We start from the raw sequence: 26,301 nt of genomic DNA, 5'->3' as shown, positions 1-26,301 counted from the left end.
CCGGCTTGAATCACTGTCTGTGTGGAGTCTGCATGTTCTCCCCGTGTCTGCGAGGGTTTCCTCCGGGTGCTCCGGTTTCCTCCCACAGTCCAAAGATGTGCACATTAAGTGGATTGGCCATGCTAAATTGCCCTTAGTGTCCATAAAGGTGAGATGGGGTTATTGGGTTACGGGGATAGGGTGGAAGTGAGGGCTTAAGTGGGTCGGTGCAGCCTCGATGGGCTCAATGGCCTCCTTCTGCACTGTATGTTCTATGTTCTATGTAACAGTACCTGGGGGCATTTTCCGGGACACAGGAAGCCCCTTGGTGGTCGGACTCTGGGCTGTATGGAACCCTGGTACCACCAATGCTACCCAGGCCTCTTGGCATTGCTAGCCTGGCACATTGTCAATGCCATGAAGGCACCCTGGCAATGCCATGTGGTACTGCAAGGTTGGCAGAGTCAATGCCATTGTGCCCAGCTGGCAGATTGCCCGTGCCTGGGATCAGGCCTGGGGATTCCTTGCCCTCATCAGGCTTGATGAGGTGGATCGAGGACACCTTATTCAGGACGTTGGGGAATCCGGAGGCCGCGGTGGGAGTTGAGGGATGGGGGCAGCATTTAAAGATCACCCCCTGATCTCTCCCTGCGCTGACGGGCTCAGCTCGCAGGAAGTGGATGTCAGTGCAGCCTCAGAGTCTCCTTCCTCACCAAGGCCCAAATATCCCAGAATCCCGGTTAATAACGGGATCATTTTCAGCACTGCAGGCTCCGGGAAACACCCCACTAAACACTCCCAAAACAGGAGCCTGTTCATTCCCAGTTACATTGCTCCCTGAGTAAATCAGTCACTGCAGAAATGTTGTGGTGATCGGGGGGCCAGAGACAGATAGTTGGCATTTTGAAGGTGCCGTTGGAAGTGAATTGGGGAATAGGTTTTTCCAGGGATGGATACAGAAGGGGGTCGGGTTGGGATGTGGAAGGGGGATGTGGGTGGGGAGTGATACAAGGAAGTGATCAGAGATGGTCTTATCTGTGATTGAAACTATGGGAGTAGTGAGACCACGTGAGATGGTCAGGTCAAGGGGGAGGTGGGGAATATGGGTTGGAGAATTGTGATTGTGATGATTTAATCCCAGCAACTTTCAGTTTCTTTTCTGATTTGAATCTTGTAAACTCAGAGATTCCAGATAAAACTGATCATTTAAAAATGATTGATAATTGTCTTTGAATCCAATCATCTGCTGATATCTCATTGATTGACAGACCAATCAGCCAATCATGACAATCATTTGCTGAAATGCAGCCAATCAGCTGATGGGGGGGAGGGACATTTCCAAAGCACACACGAGACACAGACTGAATATTCTTAATGTTTATTACCTTTTACAGATTTACATTGTCAGAAGAAAGACTTGAATAAACAGCCCAGCCAGAGGAAGCTGGAGAAATTCACAGGGAGAATGGAGGTTTATTAAAACACTTGTGGAGATTTTCTCAATAACATGAGAATCCTGTCCCTTTAAACAGTGACGAAACCTTAAATTGTAACTGCAGGGTGAGCAGAAAGGAGGTCTGGTTTCCTGAAGCAGGGACTTCAGAGGGTCACATTATTTTAATACAGCTGACAGTCTTCAGCATCTTAGAGAGGTTTTACTTGGCATCACGAGTCTGCACTGTCCCATCAAACATTCCCAGGACAGGTACAGCACAGGGTTAGATACAGAGTAAAGCTCCCTCTATACTGTCCCATCAAACACTCCCAGGACAGGTACAGCACGGGGTTAGATACAGAGTAAAGCTCACTCCACACTGTCCCAATCAATACTCCCAGAACAGGTACAGCACAGGGTTAGATACAGCTTAAAGCTGCCTCTACACTGTCCCCATCAAATGCCCCAGGACAGGTACAGCATGGGGTTAGACACAGATTAAAGACCCCTCTACACTATCCCAAAACCTGCCTTAACCCCTGACCCTCAGAAGTGTCTCAGACCCAGTCCCGAGAAGGAAGTGAGTTGTAATTCAGTGCTGACAATGACCTTTGCCCTCCCAGCTCACCCCTGTCCTATTTAAAGTTGTGTCTCCTCTGTGGACTGTCTCTAACACTCTACGCACATTCTGATCTCCTGATGCTCTTGCTGAGGGCAGAGGAGAGGCTCACGTGGGTGAGGGCGCAGGAGAAGCTGGCGTTGGACTCCCAGGCAGAGCCAGAGAGGGTCAGCAGGCTGCTGACGCTGTAGGTGTTGTCAGAAGCTCGCAGGTAGTTGCTGGTCTGAACCCCATCCGAAATGGCTGCACCATCCTTCTTCCACTCCACCACCAGCTCATCAGGATAGAAGTGATTGGCAAGGCACACCAGGGTGGCAGTGCCCTTGGTCTTGACCTCCTCTAGGGAGGGGGGCAGCAGGGTCAGTGTGGGTTGTGAATTTTTTCTGCCTGGAAAAGAAGAGAAGGAATTTAATTGTTGTGTATTTGTGAATCCTGTGTACATTTGAGTGTTCTGTCTGCTGATTATACATTAGAATACAGGCAGCATAGATTTCAGATGGGAAAATATTTCCTGACGAACCTGATTGAATATTTTGAGGAGGTAACAGCGAGAGTAGATGCTGGGAATCCAGTAGATGTAATTTACTTGGATTTTTCAAAAGACCTTCGGTAAAGTGCCCCAGAATAAATTAACAAATAAGTCAGAGGATGTGGAGTCGGGGATAAGTGACGGAATGGATTGCTCGCTGTCTTCAAGACAGAAAGCAGATACAGTAGTGGGAGTAAAGGGTGGATTTTCAGAGTGGCAGAAGGTGGGAAGTGGTGTTCCCCAAGGATCAGTGCCGGGATCTCTGCTGTTCACAGCTTACATTCAACATTTGGACTTTGCATTTATATTTGAGGTGTTGATACTAAATTCAGGGTTTGTCAGAAACAATCGGAATGTAGTGTATATTAATGCATTGTTTTTTCTATGTTTGTAGTGTGTGTAAATTTTTCTGTGTTCGATGTACAAACATGTGTATTCTGGACTCTCGTCTGCTCTGTGTATATTTGTGCGTTCTGTGTATATTGTGTGCTCTGTGTATATTTGTGTGTTCTGTGTATATTGTGTGCTCTGTGTATATTTGTGTGTTCTGTGTATATTTGTGTGTTCTGTGTATATTGTGTGCTCTGTGTATATTTGTGTGTTCTGTGTATATTTGTGTGCTCTGTGTATATTTGTGTGCTCAGTGTATATTTGTATGCTCCGTGTATATTTGTGTGCTCTGTGTATATCTGTGTGCTCTGTGTATATTTGTGTGCTCTGTATATTTGTGTGCTCTGTGTATGTTTGTGCATTCTGTGTGTATTTGTGTGCTCTATGTATATTTGTGTGCTCCGTGTATATGTGTGTATTCTGTGTATGTGCTCTGTGTATATTTGTGTGCTCCGTATGTATATGTGTGCTCCGTGTATATGTGTGTGCTCTGTGTATATTTGTATGCTCCGTGTGTATTTGTGTTCTCTGTATTTATTTATCTTCCCTGTGTATATTCATGTCTCTGTGTTTATAAATAGGAACAGTAAAGGATCTAAAAGTGAAAGCTGTTGTGCACAGACCCCTGGTATAAGGTCAGAAGTGCTCGATTGTGCAGAAATTAGACAAGCGTGTAGCAAAGGCAAAGTACTATTAATGGAGGCTTTTAACTTTAACATCGATTGGGGCAGGCAGTCAAGCACCTGTCTGAAAGGTAGTGAATATTTCCAGTGTGTCAGGGACAATTTCCTACAGCAATGTGTCCTGGATGTAACAAGGGAACAGACAGCAATATTGGATTTAGTAATGAGTCGGATTTAGTTAGTCACCTAATCTGAGTGAACATTTATCAAATTGTGATCATAGCATATTCAAGTTCAATGGAATGTTTGAAAGTGAAAAGCCCAAATCAGCAGCAAGAAGTTTCGATTTAGGTAAGGCCGACTTGAATGAGATGAGACAGAGACTGTCCACAGTAAACTAGGAAATTCTGCTAATGGGTAAAACAACTGAAGAATAGTGGAATACAGTAGTCCCCCGTTATAACGCGGGTGTTGGGGTCCAAGACAGCCACCCGCGTTACACCCGAGCCGCGGATCATTTTATCATTCAAAACTCATACGAACAGTCATTTGGAATTTTAAACTATATAAACTTAAACTAAAGTATGCATATGGTGAGTATGCATATAAACGTATCATCAGCAACAACGCAGGGTAGAAGTGTGGAGACAGGAATTCTGTAATTTGAGAAACAGGATTTGGACATCATACATTTTGAAGGAGTACAGAGAAAAAGCCTCGCAACACCGCGCCTGGAGGCGTACAGACTGTTCGAAGCGGAGCAGAGACCACAGGGCAAGTGACTGCAGATGTCAACATCCAAGCTTTAAAACTGAGCCCACTCCCCAATGCCCGCGAGTAAGGGTTCCCCTTCCTGAATGCAGCCCATCACTCTCGCTGCTGTCAGCGGGCTTGTTTGCTAAAAATAATCCGCTCCCCGACTGGAAGCCTGAAGTTGCCCCAGCTCCGTCCCAGTGCAAGTAAGTTGGGGTCCATAAGCCCCCCCGCCGTATATCGCGAACCGCGGTATTGCGGGGCGCGGTATAACGGGGGACTACTGTATAGAAGCATTGCTGCCTCACAGAGCCAGGGACCCGGGTTCGATTCCAACCTCGGGTGACTGTGTGGAGTTTGCATGGGTTTCCTCCGGGTGCACCTGTTTCCTCCCACAGTCCAAACATGTGCAGGTTAGGTGGATTGGCTTTGCTAAAATGCCCCTAGGTGGGGTTACGATGTAGGGTGGGAGATTGTGCCTCGTTACGGTGCTCTTTCAGAGGGTCGGTGTAGACTCAATGGGCCAAATGGCCTCCTTCTGCACTGCAGGGAGCCTATGATTCTATGATCCTATGAAATGGCAAACATGTTGAATAATTACTTTGCTTCAGTATTTCTAGTAGAAAAGGAGGGTAGCTTGCTGGAAGTCCCGACAACATTAATTGTGGATCAGGGACAGGACTAAATAGAATTAACGTGCGTAAAACATCGATAATCAGGAAATTAATGGAAGTAAAAAGTGAAAAATCCCCAGGACCCGACGGTTTCCATCCGAGGAATAGATGAGCACATGGTAGATGTCCTAACTATAATCATTCAGAGTTCCCTAGATTCAGGAGTCATCCCTCTGAATTGGAAAATTGCTCATGTCATTCTGCTTTTTAAGAAGGAGGATCGAGGAAAACCAAGGATTTACAGACCTGTCAGCCTCACATTTGTGGTGGGAAAATTATTGGAGTCCATAATCAAGGATAGGGAATCTGAACACCTCAAAGAAATTTCAGTTAATCAGGGAGAGCCAGCATGGGTTGATGACAGGTAGGTCACGCCTGATATAATTTGTGAATTTTGAAGAGGTGACTAAGTTAGTCGCCAGGGGAATGTGTCAGGATGTTGCTTATATGAACTTCCAGAAGACATTTGATGAAGTCTCACATAAGAGACTGTTTACTAAGGTAGAACCCCACGGAATTGTAGGAACATTACTGACTTGGCTGGGAAATTGGATAAATAGAAGACATCAGAAAGTAGGGGCAATGAGTAGGTCTTCAAATTCTGGGTACCACACTTTAGGAAGGACATTTTGGCCTTGGGGTTGTGCAACGTATGGTTATAAGAATTATATCTGGATTTAAGGGGTTAGGTTGTGAGGATTGACTGCACAGATTAGGCCAGTTTTCTTCAGAATTTAGATGGTTAAGGGGGAATCTGATCAAAATCTTCAAGATGTTGACAGGAAAACACAGGATAGATAAAGATAGACTATTTCCACTGGTTGGAGATTCTAGAACTAGGGAACAGAGTTTAAAGATTAAGTCTGGACCGTTCAGAAGCGATGTTAGGAACCACGGGCGTGATTCTCCGCTCCCCACGCCGGGTGGGAGAATTGCGGGAGGGCCGGGCGACTCACGACATGCCCCCCTGGCGCCCCCCGCGATTCTCCCACCCCCCGCTCGGAAGAATCGTCTCTCGCCGTTTTTCACGCGAGATGGGCCGAGTGGCCTGCCGTTCTCGACCGGTTCATGATGGCGGCAACCACACCTGGTCGCTGCCGCCGTGAACATGGCGCCAAAAGCTGGATTGAAGCTTGTGGGGGGCGGAGAGGGGAGTGAGCACCACTGCCGTGCTCGGGAGGGGACTGGCCCGCGATTGGTGCCTACCGATCGTTGGGCCGGCGTCTCAAAGGGACGCACTCTTTCCCCTCCGCTGCCCCGCAAGATCAATCTGCCATGTCTTGCGGGGCAGCGGAGGGGAAGACGGCAACCGCGCATGTGCGGGTTTGAGCGTTAGCCGTCATGATGCCAGCTGCGCATGCGCGGGTTGGAGCCGGCCAACCTGCGCATGCGCGGCTGACGTCACATAGGCGCTGCCGTCGCGTCACTCTCGGCGCGCCCCCCGGCGGCCGCTCCTAGCCCCCCGGGTGGGGGTGAATAAGGTGAGAGGAGCGGCCTCCGAGGCCATCGTGAAACTCGGCCGAGTTCACGACTGCCTTCCCAATTTTTCGCGGGAGCGGAGAATTTCGCCCCACTTCTTCACTCAAAGGATGGTAGAGATTTGAAAATCTCTTCCACAATTGGCAATTGATACAAGATCAGTTGTTAATCAGCAGTTCGTAGTATATATAAATGATTTGGAGGAAAATGTAACTGGTCTGATTAGTAAGTTTGCGGACGACACAAAGTTTGGTGGAAATGATGAGTACTGATGATAAAATGATAGGTAGGAAAGCAAGTTGTGAGGAGGATACAGAGTCTGAAAAGGGATATTGATAGGTTCAGTGAGTGGGGAGAACATTTGACAGATGGAGTATAATGTGGGGAAATGTGAGCTTGTCCACTTGAAATGAAAATGAAATGAAAATCGCTTATTGTCACGAGTAGGCTTCAATGAAGTTACTGTGAAAAGCCCCGAGTCGCCACATTCCGGCGCCTGTCCGGGAGGCAGGTACGGGAAGGCGCCGGAATGTGGCGACTAGGGGCTTTTCACAGTAACTTCATTAAAGCCTACTCGTGACAATAAGCGACTTTGTTAGGGAGAATAGAAAAGCAGAATATTATTGACATGGAGAGAGACTGCAGAAAGCTGTGGTACAGAGGGATCTGGGTGTCCTTGTGTATGAATCACAGAAAGTTTAAACTGCAGGTACAGCAAGTGATTAGGAAGGTCAATGGAATGTTGTCCTTTATTACACGGGGGGATGGAGTATAAAAGTCGGGAAGCCTTGCTCCATCGATACAGCACATTGGGGAGACTACACCGTGAGTACTAAGCACAGTGTTGGTCTCCTTACTTAAGGATGGATATTTGGACATTGGAAGCAGTTCAGAGAAGGTTCACTGGGCTGATTCCACTGAGGAATGGAATGTCTGATGAGGAAAGGTTGAGCTGGTTGGGTCTGTACTCATTGCAGAATGAGAGGTGATCTTATTGAAATATATAAGATTCCGAGGGAGCTTGACAGGGTGCATGCTGAGAGAATGTTTCCCCTCGTGGGGAATCTAGAATTAGTGGGTACAGTTTAAAAATAAGGGATCTCCATTAAAGGCGGAGTGAGGAGGAATTTCTTCTCTCAGAGGGTCGTTAGTTTTTGGAATTCTCTTTCCCAGCGAGCAGTGCATGCTGGGACATTCAATATATTCAAGGCTGAATTAGACAGATTTTTGATTGATGAGGGGGTCAAGGGTTATGGGGACCGACAGGAAAGTGGAGTTCAGGCCATTTTTAAAGTTCCTGGGCATGACTCTCCGGTCACTGATACCGAAATCTTGTTCAGCGATCGGCCAGAGAATCAATGTTCGATCCTAAATCGGGGGCGGCGCCGTTTCGCGATGCTCCGCCCTCTCCAAAGCAGTGTACTGCTGTATGGACGGCTTCAGGATGTTGCCTGACGCCCTCCCCCCCAACGATCCTCCGCCCCCGACCGGCCGAGTTCTTGACAGCGTGGGTCTCTCATGCTATTATATGTCGGGATCTCACCGTGGCGGCTACGGACTGAGTCCAGCACCGCCGACGTCGGGGGAGAGCTGATCCCCTGGCTGGGGGATCTTTGGCAGGAGCTGGGTGATGAGACCATCAATTCACTAGACACGTGCTTTGAGATATGAACAGTGGTTTTAATCTACTTACTACAGAGCCAGCCTGTTACACGTTGAACTCTCGATGAACTGGTCGGCTGGCTCTGGGCATCGATATTTATACAGCAGTCCAGGGGGAGGAGCAGTGGGCAGGGCCAAGGGAGGAGCCCTGTACAAACTGCTAAGCATTCCCAGAGCTACTCCCCCTAGTGGTCGGGAAACGCAACTGCGCTTACAATCGTACGGTCTCATATATATATCAGAGTGTGAATTACAGAGTTACATTCACCACACTGGGAGAACAGTTGGGGGTGGTCAGGTGTTGCGAGCCGCCCAAAGAAGGAGCACTATTTGGCAGGCCGGATCCATGTGTGGCCGGCGCCATGTTGAACGGCGCAGCCGTGCGCATGCGCGGCCATGGACCCTGCAATTCTCCAGCTGTATCGATAGCTAGAGCCAGGTGCACTACGCTACCTGCCTGCTAGCCCCCCACCATATGGAGGATTGGTGGCCATTTTGCGCTGAATTTCCTTTCGCAAAATGCCACCGATCCCACGCCGGTGTCAGGGTATAGCCTGAAAATCGGACAATCCAGCCCCCATTATGGGATGTGTGGGTCTGAAGTGGGAACCTGCCATCCTGACCTTGTCCGGCCTACAAGTGACTCCAGGTCCTCAGTAATGTGTTGATTCTGAAATGTCCTCTGGAATGGCCGAGCAAGACACTCAGTTCAAGGGCAATTAGGGATGGGCAATAAATGCTGACCCAGCCAGAGATCACACATCACATCAAACAATAAAAATATCTCCAGGGATTTTCAGGAATATTGGATCAGGAATAAATATCAGACTGAACTCGACCCAAAGAGAAAGTAACTGAGAGTCTCCCCAAAAGCCTGGAACACTGAAGCCACTGGATTGTGAGCCCTGCTGGACCTGTTTGTCATCAGAACTTTGCTAAGAGATAAGCAGGGAGTGGAGAGAGCAGAGTTAAAGCTGGGGGAAGTGGGACCTCGGTGTCTCACTGTGCTGCTGCTGCTGCTGTGATCAGTTATATCAGAGAGTGTGACAGGGAGCCAGAGCTCACATCAAACTCTGCCCGTGTCTGTCACACACAGACTGACAGGAGTCTAGTGAGTGATTTCACTCCATGGTCCAGGAATGTGAACACAGTCTGCAAACGTCCAGATCTCCTCCACACGGTGGGTAAAAGCTGCTTACTTATATCTTGCTGCTTAAAGGGGGGGAATGGAACTAAAGAAATACAGCTGGGCACCCTGTTCTACACAGTGTTCTTCAATGAACCATTTCATTCACTGCAGCTCCTCACTAACACCTTCAACTATTCAGCATTTGTGTTTGAGAAAGTTTCAGTATTGAAAAGGTTAATAACGGAGGATTGGGGTTTACTTACTCAGTCTGAGCTTGGTTCCTTTACCGAACGTAAGCCACACTGACAGCTTCCAGTGCAGGGGCTGTACAAAAACCTCTGCTCTCTGCTTCACTCACTCACTCTCACACTCTCTCTGTCTCTCTCTCTGTCTCTCACTCACTCATGTCTTTCTCTCTCACTCTTTCTCACTCTGTTTCTCTCAATGTCTCTGTGCTTTGTTGGGAGAGTAGAGAATTCTAATTTTAGATGATAAATCTTTCAGCTGCTCTTCATACGTGGACACAGAGAGTAAGATGGAAACTTGAGGCCTTCAGTGAGCTGTGGACACCACAGGGACTGGAGTGTGCAGTGGACGGTGAGAATCATTTGTTCAGTTTCCTAACCTGTATTTATTATATATTATATAAAACTGTGGGATGTGTCAGTACAGGAGGTGGGACTGTGCGTATTGAGGTTTTTGTAAGGCTCTGTGTCACTGTGTATGGGGTAGCTTTGCCGTTGTGCACAAAAATAATCAGCGACATCCTCATTCTGTACATTGCTGATTGTCAGGGTGAATCGTGTTCCAGATTGACTGCCGGTGAATCGGTCGGATATTCCTGTGAACCGGATTGATGCCTCGTAGATCAGCAGAGCCGGTTTCTGACCTTCTCGCTGTTGGAACCACTCGATATTATTATCAATGCCTTGACTGGCCGTACAGGTGATGGTCGCGGTCTGTCCCAGGCTCACTGACAGCACCGAGGGAGACTGGGTCATGATGATGTCTCCACTGATACCTGAGGGATAATAGAGAAACAGAGTGAAGTAAGAACTGTCACAGAAAGAGCCTGTACAATGAGATATTGTTGGAGACACTGACTGTTCCTCTGCTTTCAGCATTTTCCCTTCAATCACAAGTCAGTAGAATTGGATTGAAATGGAGAGCAGGAAAATATTCAAGGTGGAAGGAGAGAGATTTGTACCTGCGATGCAGAATGCCAGAGGCCAGATCAGCTGGATGGCTGAAATCATGGTGTCTGCTCCTGTCCCTGTGCCTGGTTACTGATAAACTCTCCCTTCACTGGGCTCTGCTTTATAAAGCTGCAGCCTGTGAGAGTCTGACTGCCCGTTCCTCAGTATGTAAATGGTATGAGGCAGAGACACCACGTCAGCACCTTCACTTCCTCTTCTTCTCTCTCACTCGCTCCCTTAGTGTCCCTCAGTCTCTGCTCTCTCTCACTCACTCCCTCAGTGTCCCTCAGTCTCTGCTCTCTCTCACTTCCTCTCCACTTTGGCCTACCTATCAGTTTCTCAATCATCTCTCTCTGTCTCTCCCTCTCTACTCCACCCTCTCTGCCTCTGCCTCCCTCCATCTCCCTCTCTCTGACTCTCCATATATTATCTTTCCTATCTATCTCTCTTCCTCTCTCTCTCTCTTTCTCCCTCCTCCTCTTTTTCTCTCTCTCTCCCACTCTCCATCGTTCTGTAATTCTCGAACTGATTTCTATAACAGGTGTTTTTACTTTGATTGTAACACTTTGAGTGCTGGTGCAGCAGTTAAATGCTCCCCCCCCCCCCCTCTCTCTCTCTCTGTGTCACAGTCTCCTCCTCACTCTCTCTTTCCCACACTCTCCCAGGTGGATCACAGTTAAATGCTTCCCCCCCCCCCCCTTTCTCTCTCTGTCACAGTCTGCTCCTCGCTCTCCCTTTCCCACACTCTCCCAGATGGATCACAGTTAAATGCTTCCCTCTCTCTCTCTCTCTCTGCCACAGTCTGTTCCTCGCTCTCTCTTTCCCACACTCTCCCAGGCGGATCACAGTTAAATGCTTCCCTCTCTCTCTCTCTGTCACAGTCTGCTCCTCACTCTCTCTGTCCCACACTCTCCCAGGTGGATCACAGTGAAATGCTTCCCTCTCTCTCTCTCTCTGTCACAGTCTGTTCCTCGCTCTCTCTTTCCCACACTCTCCCAGGTGGATCACAGTTAAATGCTTCCCTCTCTCTCTCTGTCACAGTCTGTTCCTCGCTCTCTTCCCCACACTCTCCCAGGTGGATCACAGTTAAATGCTTCCCTCTCTCTCTCTGTCACAGTCTGTTCCTCGCTCTCTCTATCCCACACTCTCCCAGGTGGATCACAGTTAAATGCTTCCCTTGGGTCCTATTTGGGAGGCATTGCTATAGTGGTATTGTCGCTGGACGTGTAATCCAGAGACCCAGGGGACCTGCTCTGAGGACCAGGGTTCAAATCCCACCGTGGCTGATGGTAAAATTTGATTTCAATAATAAATATCTAAAATTAAAAGTCTAACGCTGACCATGAAACCATTGTCGTTAAAACTCATTTGATACACTGATGTCCAATAGGGAAGGAAATCTGTCATCCTTACCTGTGTTCTGGTTTAAATGTGATTCCAGACCCACAGCAATGTGGTTGACTCGTGAATGCTCTCAGGAATGGGAATAAATGCTGACCCAGCCAGCGACATCCACACCCCATGAACAAATTGTTTTTAAATTCCCACATTGACCGTGCTGTGACCTCGCTCAGTCAGACTGACAGACTATTGTCAGATTAAGAGCAGTTCTGTGCTGTTGGCCTATTCTCAGTAGGCACTGGTTTGGACACAAACCGCGGGCGCAATTCACCCAGCCCCGCCCCGAGCCGCTGTACGAGGCCGGGCCGCCGATTCTCCGGCACGAATGGTCCGAGCGGCCACGTGGAAAAAGCACAGGCTTGCCGGCACCGTCCACACCTGGTCGCTGTCGATGGGAACTCTGCGCGAAGGGTCGGGGTGCGGCCTGTGGCGTGGGGAAGGGGGCTCTGTCCACGGGGGGGGCTTCCGATGGGGTCTGGCCCGCGATCGGGGCCCACCGATTGGTCGGCCGGCCTCTCCCCCTCCTCCCGGGCATACGTTGTTGCGCGTCCGACCCCAGAACCCCCACGCCATGTTGCGTCAAGGCCAGCGCGTTCTGTAAAGCCACCGCGCATGCGCGGGTTGGCGCCGCCCAGATTGCACGCCAGGAAGTGAGGCTGGAATGGCATGAACCACTCCAGTGCCGTGCTGGCCCCCTTTGGGGTCCAGAATCGCTAGTGCCCGTGCGACGGCGTTCACCAAGGCGCGGACACTCTGTCCTGTGATTGGAGAATCGTTCCCCTCATTTCATGGAGGCCCAGCAGAGAGAGGAGATTCTCATCCCATTAGTGTGAGTTGGAGGGACAGAGACTGAGCCACTGATACATGCTGTCCATTCAGAACACATTCAGATCCCTTCCCCCCTCCTTCCCCTTCTATGGTCAGTCTCTGGGTCCTGGTGTTTAACTGGGATGAGGGTTGGATAACCACACATTTACAACATAAAGGAACCATCCTCCATATCAACCATGGTGTCCATGTCCTAACTGACCCTCCAATAGGGACCAGTAAGCATGGGCCTCCTTCCCACTGGACCCTCCAATAGGGACCAGTAAACGTGGGCCTCCTTCCCACTGGGCCCGCCAATAGGGACCAGTAAACATGGGCCTCCTTCCTACAGGATCCTCCAATAGGGACCTGTGAACATGGGCCTCCTTCCCACTGGATTCTCCAATAGGGACCAGTAAACACGGGCCTCCTTCCCACTGGACCCTCCAATAGGGACCAGTAAACATGGGCCTCCTTCCCACTGGCTCCTCCAGTAGGGACAAGTAAACATGGGCCTCCTTCCCACTGACCCTCCAATAGGGACCAGTAAACATGGGCCTCCTTCCCACTGGACCCTCCAATAGGGATCAGTAAACATGGGCCTCCTTCCCACTGGATCCTCCAATAGGGACCAGTAAACATGGGCCTCCTTCCCACTGGACCCTCCAATAGGGACCAGCAAACATGGGCCTCCTTCCCACTGGACCCTCCAACTGGGACCAGTAAACAAGGGCCTCCTTCCCACTGGACCCTCCAATGGGGACCAGAAAACATGGGCCTCCTTCCCACTGACCCTCCAATAGGGACCAGTAAACACCATCATTTCAGCCAAGCTCTTATCAAAGCTATAAAACCCTGGACTTGGCTCCTCCCTCAGCACCTAGGTCCTTGAATTCCTTACCCAGTAAGGATAGATAGATAGAGAAATACAGCACAGAACAGGCCCTTCGGCCCACGATGTTACACCGAACTTTTGCCCTAGGTTAATCATAGAATTGTGGACAATTTGTCATGGCCAATCCACCCAACCTGCACATCTTTGGACTGTGGGAGGAAACCGGAGTACCCGGAGGAAACCCACGCAGTCACGGGGAGGATGTGCAGACTCCACACAGACAGTGACCCGAGTCGAAATCGAACTTGGGACCCTGGAGCTGTGAAGCAATTGTGCTATCCACAATGCTACCGTGCTGCCCTTAAGAAGTTAACCTACACTCCATTATTCTACCCTAATCCAAGTACCTATCCAATAGCCGCTTGAAGGTCCCTAACGTTTCCGACTCAACTACTACCACAGGCAGTGCATTCCATGCCCCCACTACTCTCTGGGTAAAGAACCTACCTCTGACATCCCCTCTATATCTTCCACCATTTATCTTAAATTTATGTCCCCTTGTAATGGTGTGTTCCACCCGGGGAAAAAGTCTCTGACTGTCTAATCTATCTATTCCCCTGATCATCTTATAAACCTCTATCAAGTTGTCCCTCATCCTTCTCCGTTCTAATGAGAAAAGGCGTAGCACCCTCAACCTTTCCTCGTATGACCTACTCTCCATTCCAGGCAACATCCTGGTAAATCTCCTTTGCACCTTTTCCAAAGCTTCCACATCCTTCCTAAAATGAGGTGACCAGAAAACAACACCTCCTCCACAATAGACCTCAATACCGGTGCCTCGCAAACTTGCATACTTACCCCCCTACTATACTCCCTATACACACACAACTGTGTGGCAAAATATGGCTCAAACTCAATCTACAAGTTTGCTAATGACACGACCGTAGTGGGTCTGGCCTCAAACAACGATGACTCAGAGTACAGGAGGGAGATAGAGAACCTCGTGGAGTGGTGTAATGACAACAATCTCTCCCTCAATGTCAGCAAAACTAAAGAGCTGGTCATTGACTTCAGGAAGCAAAGTACTGTACACACCCCTGTCTGCATTAACGGGGTCGAGGTGGAGATGGTTAGCAGCTTCAAATTCACCACCAAAAATCTGTCCTGGTCCACCCACATCGACGCTACCACCAAGAAAGCACAACAGCACCTATACTTCCTCAGGAAACTAAGGAAATGCGGCATTTCCACATTGACTCTTACCAACTTTTACAGATGCACCATAGAAAGCATCCTATCGGGCTGCATCACAGCCTGGTATGGCAACTGCTCGGCCCAAGACCGTTAAAAACTACGGAGTCGTGAACACAGCCCAGTCCATCACGCGAACCCGCCTCCCATTCATTGACTCTGTCTACACCTCCTGCTGCCTTGAAAAAGGGGGCAGCAGAATCAAAGACCCCGCTCATCTGTCTTATTCACTCTCACCACTTCTATCAGGCAGGAGATACAAAGGTCTGAGAACACCACAAACCGATTCAATAACAGCTTCTTCCCCGCTGTTACCAGACTCCTGAATGACCCTCTTATGGACTGATCTGATCTCTTCACACATCTTCTCTACTGAGTAGTACTACACTCCTGTGTGCTTCACTCGATGCCTGTGTTTACATTGTGTATTTATGTATGCCGAATGTTTTTTTTCCATGTTTGGAATGATCTGCCTGGACTGGACAGAACAATACCTTTCACTGCACCTTGGTACTCGTGGCAATAAACAAATCCAAATCCAAAACATGGGCCTCCTTCCCACTGGACCCTCCCACAGGAACCAGTAAACATGGGCCTCCTTCCCACTGGACCCTCCCACAGGAACCAGGATACATGGGCCTCCTTCCTCCTGGATGCTCCAATAGGGGCCAGTAAATATAGGCCTCTTTCCCACTGGATCTTCCAAAAGGGGCCTGTAAACATGGGCCTCCTTCCCACTGGATCCTTCATTAGGGACCTGAAACTTGTATCCCTGCTTGTTCTACCTCCTAGCTCCATTATTCCGATGTCCTCTCCCGGCTTCATTCATCCACGCTCCACAATCTCCAACTTGTCCCAAATGCAGTGGGTCCGCACCCTGTCTCACAGCAAATGTCGCACAAATCCTGATATCTCTGGCCTCTTGCCCCTGACCTCACTGACCTCTAATTACTTCCATAGCCTTCAGACACCTAGGCCCTGCTCTCTGAACTCACACCCTTAAACCCTCCCCCTCTCCAGGTCACCCAAGTCCATCAAACGTTTCACCTGAGCCTTCGCTCAATCTTCATAAAGTCCCCCCATTCCCTCTGTCGTTCTCCTTCCTGCCGCTCTGTGAAACATCTCGGGATGTTTTATACATTAAGGCACTATATAAATGCAGGTTGTGAGGGGATTTCAGGTGGGGACAGAATTAGAAAAAGTGATGATGGCTCCTGCAGTTAAATATCCTAATGACAGGCTCCAGACATCCACAGAATGGGAAAGTGGGTGAGGGTGGACTTTGGAAATGATTCCATTCCTGGGATGTGGGTGTCGCTGGTCAGAGTATCATTCATAGCCCATCCCTAATTGCCTCTTAGAAGGTGGTGGTGAGCTGCCTTCTTCAACTGCTGTAGCTCTGAGGTGCAGGTACACCTACAGTGCTGTTAGGGAGAAAGTCCCAGGAATGTTACCGAGCGATAGTGAACAAACGGCCGATATATTTTCAAGTCAGGATGGTGAGTGTCTTGGAGGAGAACTTCCAGGTGGTGGTGTTCCCATGTGTCTCCTGCCTTTGTCCTTCTAGATGATAGTGGGCGTGGTTTCGAAGAGGATGTTGAAGTAACCTTGGTGAGTTGCTGCAGTGCATCAGTGGTGGAGGGAGTGAATACCGAGGGTGGTGGATGGGGAGCCAATCATGCGACTGCTTTGTTCTGGATGGTGTGGAGCTTCTTGAGTGTTATTGGAACTGCACTCATCCAGGGAAGTGGGGATTATTCCATCACAGGAGCTGAGTGACCCTGGCGGATACCAAACGGAGAATCAGACAGCAGGTTATTGCTGAGTAAGTGCCACAGGGGCTGGTTTAGCTCACTCAGCTAAATCGCTGGCTCTTAAAGCATACCAAGCAGTCCAGCAGCACGGTTCGATTCTTGTACCAGCCTCCCGGACAGGCGCCGGAATGTGGCGACTAGGGGCTTTTCACAGTAACTTCATTGAAGCCTACTCCTGACAATAAGCGATTTTCATTTCATTTCATTTCATTTCAGTTCATGATCGCGCTGTTAATGACACCTTCCATCACTTCACTGATGATGAAGTGCAGATGGACGGGGCAGCAAATGGCTGAATAGGATTTGTCCTGTTTCTTGTGTACAGGACATACCTGGGCAATTTTCCACATTGCTGGGTAGACGCCAGTGTTGTATCTGTACTGGAACAGCTTGGCTAGGGGAAAGTTCTGGAGCATAAGTCTCAGTACTCTTCCCAGAATATTGTCAGGGCCCATAGCCGTTGCAGTATCCAGTGCCTTCAACCATTTCCTGATATCACGTGGAGTGAATCCAATTGGGTGAAGACTGACATCTGGGAACTTCAGGTGACCGAGATGGGCCATCCACTCGGCACTTCTGACTGAAGATGTTTGCAAATGCCTCAGCCTGATCTGTTCTACAGATGAGCTGGGTTCCTCCATCATTGAGGATGGGGATATTTGTGGAGACTCCTCCTCCAGTGAGTTGTTTATTGTCCACCACCATTCACCAGTGGATCAGGCAGGACTGCAGAACTTAGATCTAATAAATTGGTTCATCCCTTTGCTCTGTCTGTGACCCGCTGCTTAAGCTGTTTGACATGAAAGTAGTCCTGTAGCTTCACTAGGTTGACACCTCATTTTTCAGTCTGCATGGCGTAGCTCCTCGCGTGCCCCCCCTGCAATCTTCATTGAACCAGATGTTGATCCCCTGGATTGGGGGAATGGGGATAGGAGGTTACAAATTGTGTTTGAGCACAATCCTGCTGCTGCTGATAGTACCTGATGGATGTCTGGCTGAAGCTGCTATATCTTTTAGAAATCTATCCCAGTTAGCAGAGTGGGTAATGCCACACAAAACCATGGAGGGTATCCTCAATGTGAAGACGGGATTTTGTCTCCAGCAGGACTGTGTGGTGGTCACTTCTACCCATACAGTCATGGACAGATACCTCATGGAAGGCAGGTTGGTGAGGATAGGGTCAAGTATGATTTTCCCTGTTGTTGGTTCCCTCACCACCTGAAGCCACAATCTAGCAATAATGTCCTTTAGGACCTGGACAGTTTGGTCAGTAATGATGCTACCCACACACTGATGGACATTGAAGTCCCCCAGCCAGAATACAATTTGCACCATTTCTACCCTCATTCAAGTGGTGTTTGATTCAAGTGGTGTTTAACGTGGAGAAGTATTCATTCATCAGCTGAGTGGGGACTGAAAATGGTAACCAGCAGGAGGTTTCCTTGTCCATGTTTGACCTGGTACCATGAGACTACATGGAGTCTGGATTCAATGTTGAGGATTCCCAGGGTGACTCCCTCCTGACTGTATACCACTGTGCCCCCACCCCTGCTGGGCCTGTCCTGCCGGTGAGACAGGACATACCCAGGGATGGTGATGGTGGTGTCTGGGACATTATCTGTAAGGTATGATTCTGTGAGTGTGACTATGTCAGGCTGTTGCTGACTAGTCTGTGGGACAGCTCTCCCAATTCTAACACAAGCCCCCAGATATCAGGAAGGAGGACTTTGCAGGGTCGACAGGGCTGGGTTTGCCGTTGTTGTTTCCGGGGTCTATGTCGATGCCGGGTGGTCTGTTCGGTTTCATTCCTTTTAGAATTTTCAGCGGTTTGATACAACTGAGTGGCTATTTCAGAGTCAACCACATTGCTGTGGGTCTGGAGTCACATGTAGGCCAGACCAGGTAAGGACGGCAGATTCCCTTCCCTAAAGGACATTAGTTGACCAGATGGGTTTTTACAACAACCAACAAACAACAAACAACAATGGTCACCATTAATGAGACGAGCTTTTAATTCCAGATTTATTCATTTAATTTAAATTCCACCAGCTGCCATGGTGGGATTTGAACCTGTGACCAGAGCATTAGCCTGGGCCTCTGGATTACTAGTCCAGTGACATTACCACTACACCACGGCCTCCCCCACATTGTGCTGTGGGGCTCCATGGAACTGTATCCCAGCATGAGTTGTCCCTCAGGAGGGGAGAGGGAATGTTCGGAGCCCTGAGCTCCATTTCCCAGCCCAGGCATTTTGTCTTCCAATGAATGAATGAGATGCCAATTTGGAGCCAGGTTAGGGACAGTCTCGTGCTGTGGACCCAGGTCTACAAGAGGCAATTGGAGATATCCCTGAAAGGGAAAGATTGGCTGGGTTATGGGGATAGAGAGGGGGAGTGGGACTAATTGGGTAAGTCACAGCACGATGGGCAGAATGGCCTCCTTCTGTGCTGGAAGATTCGAGGTAGCGGACACGGTTCACAGTTTTCTCCCGTGTCAGTAACAAACATCCAGCTGCTCTGAGCCCCTTCTTTCACTTCCTCTGTTGGTTATGTTTCAATCTTCCGATCTGACAGTCTTTGCTGTTATTTTTTACACTGGGGGTTTCTGCTGTGGTCTGAATCTCTAACAATAACTGTCCAATCAGTGACAAGAACAGCAGCTAAGAGCAGTCAGGACTGAGGAGCCAGGCTCACTGGGAAACAAATTGGGAAGATCAAAGCCATCGTCTTCAGCTCCCGATACAAACTCCATCTCTCTCCCTGAGCACTGTCTGCTGCTCAACCAGACTCTTTACAACATTGGCCTCATCTTTGACCCCGACCTGAACCCCCCCAAATCCTCCACATCGTAAAGATCAGCCACTCCCCCCGAGAATTGGAATGTGCCGATTACACAGAAGGAGAGGTTTCACAAACAGGGAGGAGACGAGTGAAAGACTTGAGCAGAGTAGAGACAGATGAGGGAAGGGACAGATAGGTGAGTGACACAATTCACTGTCCGGGAGTTTGAGATGATGGTTTTTAGGAGGAAAATGAGTGAAATGATCGCCCCTCAAGGTTAGGGCTTGGCCCCTAAAGGTGCGGAGAAATCCGCATCTTTGGGGCGGCCAGACGCCGGAGTGGTTCACGCCGCTCCATCCCGCGGGACCCCCCGCCCCGCCAGGTCGGGGAGAATCCCTGCCTTGGGGTCCAAAGTGTCTTCCTGTTCACTTGTTGTTGGTAATTCTTGACAAATGAACCCAGCCCCTGTGTCTGTTGATATTGAAGATTCTGAAGTGACAGATTCTGTAATTTCCTGTGTAATTGGTCTCGGTTCTGATGTATCACTGTCCATACGTTCCGATATGAATATCTCTGGTGAAGATTCAGTAATTCACTTTGTGAAGATAGTAGTTGGTCAGCATGATGTTACCAAACTCTTTTATCCTCAGTCTGTAGACAGATTACAGAGATACATAGAATATAGGAGCAGGAGGAGGCCTTTTGGCCCTTCGAGCCTTCTCCACCATTCATCACGATCATGGCTGACCATCCAACTCAATAGCCTTATCATGCTTTCTCCCCATAACCTTTGATCCCATCGCCCCAAGTGCTATATCTAGCCACCTCTTATATATATTCAATGTGCTAACATCAACTACTTCTGTGGTAATGAATTCCACAGGATCACCACTCTTTGGGTGAAGAAATGTCTCCTCATCTCTGTCCGAAATGGTTTACCCTGAATCCTCATACTGTGACCCCTGGTTCTGGACACACCCACTATCGGGAACATCTTCCCTGCATTTCCTGTCTAGTCCTGTTAGAATTTTATAAGTCTCTGTGAGATCCCCCCTCATTCTTCTGAACTCAAGCGATAACAATCTCAACCGAGTCAATTTCTCCTCATATGACAGTTCTTCTCCTCATATATCAGTCCCTCTCCTCAGATATCATACCTGTCTTTGCTAGTTTGATGGCTGGTGCTGTAAGGATCATTTTGGAAATCCTTGTGTGTCCCTTGTTTTCCTTTGTAATTTCTGATTGTTTTTGGCTTTAATCATTTTTCCTCCTGGACAATTACTCGGGCCAATGCCTTTAAGATGTACTTCCCTATTAATATAAAAATGAACATCCCCCAGCAGGCTGTGCTGTCGCTCTGACTTCAGTAATGCCATCTCTTGATGGACTTGGCTGTCAGCCAAAGGACTACTTTATATTCCCGGGTCTCAATGGATGCTCAATGCTGATTGGTGCTGATCATTCCGGAATTTTCCTTTCTTTCTGAGACTGTGGGCTGGATTCTCTGATTTTGAGACTAAGTGCCGACGTGGAAGCAGTGGCGTTTTGCGACAGGAAAAATGGCGCAACAGCTGCACCGATTCAGCTACCTCAAATGGGCTAGCACCATATCTACGGGAAACACAACCAATTCCATGCAAAATGGTGCTGGATTAGCCGGGTCCGTGATTGGCGCACATGAAGCTCACAAGCCACAGCCGCACTGAAACGATCCATCCCCACACACACACCATCCCAGCCAACAAGATGGCTGCAAGGAGAGCAGTGCCATGGCACAGGGACGCTGAGCTGAACACCCTCATGAGCGCCGTACAGGAGAGAAGGATGACCCTGTACCCCGGCCTGGGATGAAGGCCGGCAGGTGCCGCCGTTCGCCATGCCTGGGCACAGGCGGCAGAGGCATGCAGTGCAGGAAGAAATTCCACATCCTCCTCAGGGCAGCAAGGGTGAGTCAGCAGCGGTGTGCCCCTGGCACTAACCCCGTCCCCTGAATATACCCGTACCCGGGCCCTCCCCCCAGGGGACAGCCGAACCCTCACCCTGCCCCACATGCCAGCTGCCATGGCCGGGTGCCCTGGCCACTGAGCCCACCATCTACCCAACACCTGAGCTGTACGTGTCAGAATGCTGAACAGTTTTTCTGTTTGTGTTCGCGCCCTGATTCTCCTCCGCAAGGCGAAGGCTGCCCACCACAGCTGGGAGCAGGAGTAGCCAGGAGGGGAACCACCAGAACTGTGGCCCATCACCGTGCCTGAGCAGAGAGCACTGGACGTGGTCGGTGGCCCAGAGGAAACGGAGGTCGGCGAGGTGGAGTTCGGTGGCAGGCGAGCAAGTGAAACCCTGCTTAGTTGCGGATCCCCATGACAAATATATGCCCCAAATGTACACTGACTTTCCGTCACAGCTGTCTCCAACACCCTCCACCAGCCCAGAGACTGCCATTAGTGAAGAGGCTCCTGGGACACTATCTGGTGAGCACCACCCATCGTATCCGGTACAGTAGGTGGAGGTAGGAGCAGCCGAGGGGCCGGATGGTCGGTGGGCAGGCCAGCCCCAGGAACCAGCTGCCGTCCTGATGGGTCCCGAGCTCCTGGAACATCCAGTCCCAGCCATAGTGCAGCTGCAGTCAGAGACCCAGGGACTACAAGAGGGGATGATGGTGGGCGTCCAGCACCTGCGGGCGGAGGTGGAGGAGTCCATCCGCCTGCAGGAGCAGGGGGTGGTGCCAGTCATGCATGCCACCCAGACCGACACCACACAGGTGGTGGTCGTGGTGGAGGCATTGGGGGTAACAGTTTCGGCTATGGATCAGCATGATTTTGCAATTTTGTATTTTACATTTTATTTCAGCTCTGCTTTGATTTTAATATTTGAAGTGATTTTGTATTTTCTGACTTGATAAACACTGATCTTAACCCAGCTATGATTGTACTTTGATTAATTAATCAATAATAATCAGCAGTGACCTGTTTTTCTCAATCTTGTTTTCTCTCTGTACTGGCCACACAGCTGGTGTTTCGACTAATCATTTGTTTTTCCACTTTCTCAAACTAGAATATTAAAATAAGTTGTTTTTGTTGATTAGAAGTGTTGTTCTCCGGCATTCTGTGACCTTGGATTACAGAGCAAGTCGCTGAGTAATCTTATCTGCTGTGGTCACCTGAAGCATCAGAAGATGAAGTTTCATTGATGGACATAACACCTGATTGATGACAGATGGGAAAACACCATCAAGAGCTCCGTAAACAAGCTGAATATGACAAAGTCTGCTTCACCTTGAGCTCCCTGTGAGAGGAACTGAGAAGAGCTGAGATTTGTTTGGGGAAAGATTGTGTGGCAGGCTTCACGATACTGGAATGGAGCCAGAAATCCAGTTTAAAGAGACATTGCTTCAGAGACTCAGTGCTGGGGTGGAATAGTCATCCACGGACGTCAGGAGGAAGGGTCAGAAACGGATTGACTGACCATAGTGCCCACCCACTGGGATTACTCAGTGACTTGGTAAAGAGTTTACTGAGGGGACAGTAACGTGGGCACCAATTTTGGAGGAGCTGTGGTGGAACCGACCAAATTGTGGTTCTTGTTTGTGTTTAAATAAAGATCAGTCTGTCTTCTTTTCCTCAGATATATACAAAGTGCTTCTCCTTTCAATAAAGTCATCTTTCTTCCTTTCAATACTATCACTCTTAGAAATTAATTTTATATATTATAAATTATCATTGTCACATTATAATCATTATGCTTCCCCGCTGTTACCAGACCCCTGAATGGCTCTCTTATGGACTGAATTGATGTTGCTATGCTTCTTCTCTATAGTTGTAGGACTATATTCTGTATGCTGCACCCAGTGTCTATGTATTTACATTGTGTATTAATAACATGTTCTATGTATTCATGCATCTGCCTGGACTGTCCACAGAACAATACTTTCCACTGTACCTCGGCACACGTGACAATAAATAAATCAAATCAAAATCAAATGTCAGTCGCTCATTCCTGTAATGTCCAGAGTGCAGCTTCGAACCTCAGTGAGACTCTGAAAGGGATTCTCACCTCTCCTCACAGGGGAACACTTTATTGTCCGGCCCCCGACCGGCGTGGCGGGAATCCCGCCCCCGCACAAAAACCAACAGCAGAGAATACGGCAGCTGGCGTCGGGGCGGGATTCACGCCGCCCCGGGGATTCTCTGACACGGCGGGGGTCGGAGAATCCTGCTCGATGGCTCAGAGATGAATTTGGGAAAAAGGACACAACATACAAACTTTATTTGAGAACTAAAATTGATAATCTGCCCCTCAGCTGTAACATTGGAACCAGGCAGGGGGAGATAAAGCAAAGATCCGGAGATAGATACCCCTCCCCCTTTGACATGAAATGGTTAATGTGGTCTGAAGAGTAAGAAAACAATTTTTTAAATGATCAAGGTAACCGGGAAACTGTCATTCAGGTTAAATTATCAGAAGGGAACAATGTGACTCGGGTAGCATTGTCCCGACCTTTACACTAATGACCCAGCTGGAAATGTGGACATAAAGGGATTGCCCAACACCAGCTTAGGTGTGGGGACAATTCTGTTATCTGTATCCAACTCAGGAATGGACATTATGGTGGTATGGACTAATCTGCCCCCCCTTCTTTGGGTGGCAGAATTTGAGGGACAGTATTGCCCAGAGCAATGTATAAATGTTGTTAATCGGCTTGGCTGTAGACATTCGAGATGTTTTAATTTGTCAATCTGTGGCTATCAGAAACACACTCAGTGCCCAGCTGCCATGTCACTGCCCCAGGATGGGGTAATTAGAAGTGGAGAAAGCCAAAGTGACATTATGGGATGTTACAATGGGGAGCCTGGAAGTGACCGACTATTTGACCAACCTCATCCTGATCTTATTGGTTGAAATCTTAAAGGTTAAAAGACTGGAGTTATAGTGTTTGACTGTAGAGGTCATGATTTTAAAAGGATTTTGCTTTGCTTTGCTTGGGGGCTTTTAGGAGCCAAAAGGTGAAATTGAACAGAGAATCATAGAATCCACATTACACAAGGAGGCCATTCAGCCCATCGAGTCTACACCGACCCTTGGAAAGAGCACACTACATGAGCCCACATCTCCACCATAACCCAATTACCTACCTAACCTTTTTGGACACTAAGGGCAATTTTGCACGGCAAATCCACCTAACCTGCACATCTTTGGACTGTGGGAGGAAACCGGAGCACTTGGAGGAAGCTCACACAGACACATGAAGAACGTGCAGACTCTGCACAGACAGTGATCCAAGCCGGGAATCAAACCCAGGTCCCTGATGCTGTGAAGCAACAATGGTAACCATTGTGCTACAGTGCCGACCAGAGGAATGTGTTTTCAATCTGGGCTAATGCACTCTGGTTTGACTGGGGAAATTCTCTGGGAAGTTAATGTGCTTTCAACCTGGAGAGTTAATTTATTTTTCAGCTTGGGGAGATGATGTCATTACTGGGTGGAGCTAAGGGATTGAGAAAGAGTTTTTGTAAAAGCTTTGGAGAGAAGTTGAATCTGATCTGGCTGACACTGAGTTCATAATTCTCTCCCAGCCGGATAGTTGTAAAAAGAGTAATAATATTTAAAGCAGTAAAGTCTTATCTGAGGACAAGGAAGAAGCTAAAACATGCCAGATGAATCAAAGTTTTGAAGATATTCAGCCAGAGTCTGAAGGGGTTCTAACAGGAGCCAAATCTGTTCTGTTGAGCAAGTCCTACTTTCTGCCATGCTAATTTTAAGATGGATTGAGAGTTGTATGTTTCTTGTGGAATTCAGTATGTTAGGGTAAATGGTTTTGATGGTGCTGAAGAAGGAATCCCTCACCAGCTCAGGATATGCACATAATTTTCCGGACCCTCCCACAACACTCATATTTACATTCCACCCCCACAAACACCGACTCATCCTAGTCCTGGTTAAGTGTGTCTTGGGCACCATCTTCAACGGTGTCAGCCCAAGCCTCGTGTATGACGAAGAAGCATCCTACACAAGGCCCTCATCCAATTCCACCCCCAACTCTTCCTCCCACTTGGAGTTAGCCACCACCAGGGATGCAGTTTCCTCCACCCTTATCCTCCTGTAAATCCCTTTGGCGCTCCCTTCTTCCATCCCCGTGAGTGACAGAATCCTCTCCAACAATAAAGCTGGCAGCACCACCGGCAATAAGGGGGAGACCTTCCTGGCAAAGTCCCAACCCTCTCTGATAGCTCCTCCGGGCTCACAAACCACTCCTGCAGAATCAAATTCCCCGGGCCATCCCCCCTGTTGCCCACCCATCCTCAAACTCTGCCATCCAGCCTTGCCGGCTGAGACATGTGGCGATCAACAAATCGGTGCCAACTTCAACATCCTACCTCACTTAAAATGCTGCCGGAATTGCAGCCATATTATCGACGTCACGACCACCACTGGGTTGCATGAATATTCCCCTGGAGAGAATGGGCCAGTATCCACTGCCCCGATCCCTGACATGAACCAGATTCCACCCTCACCCAAACAGCCTCCTGGTCCCCACACCAGCCCAACATTTTCTCTGTACTTGTTGCCCAATAATACAAGCTGAGACTCAGCACTGCCAAGCCCCCAGATTGCCGGTCCCTCTGCAGAACCGTTCACCAAATCATTCCAACCTACAATGGCCCAAACAAAGGACAAAATTAGGCTCTCTACCCCCACAAAAAATGCTTTAAGCACATTCTTCCCGTGTCTGTGTGGGGTTCCTCTGGGTGCTCTGGTTTTCTCCCACAGTCCAAAGACGTGCAGGTTAGGCCATGGTAAATTGCCCTTTAGTGTCCAGGGACCTGCAGGTTTGGTTAAGGGGTATTGGGATAGAGCGGGGAAATGGGCTTGGGTGGAGCCTCTTTCCAGGGTCAGTGCAGACTCGATGGGCCGAATGGCCTCCTGCTTCACTGTAGGGATTCTGTG

General features: G+C 48.8%; 1 long non-coding RNA gene and 1 gene segment (V, D, J or C); one reads left to right on the top strand and one right to left on the bottom strand.

The window, feature by feature from the left end:
* Window positions 1-1,341: 1,341 nt before the first annotated feature.
* LOC119964969 lies at window positions 1,342-10,878 on the bottom strand. The segment is given in 4 exon segments: window positions 1,342-2,420; window positions 9,536-9,568; window positions 9,997-10,293; window positions 10,480-10,878. Coding segments are annotated over 4 exon segments (708 nt in total).
* LOC119964975 lies at window positions 8,981-23,327 on the top strand. Its single transcript, XR_005460402.1, has 2 exons — window positions 8,981-9,323; window positions 22,442-23,327. It is a non-coding gene; the product is annotated as an uncharacterized LOC119964975 (long non-coding RNA).
* Window positions 23,328-26,301: the final 2,974 nt, after the last annotated feature.

This window comes from Scyliorhinus canicula, chromosome 4, assembly GCF_902713615.1.
Source record: "Scyliorhinus canicula chromosome 4, sScyCan1.1, whole genome shotgun sequence".
Classification (NCBI taxonomy): Eukaryota; Metazoa; Chordata; class Chondrichthyes; order Carcharhiniformes; family Scyliorhinidae; genus Scyliorhinus; species Scyliorhinus canicula.
The sequence above is the reverse complement of the archived record's forward strand: the minus strand, read 5'-3'. Positions and strand labels throughout refer to the sequence as shown.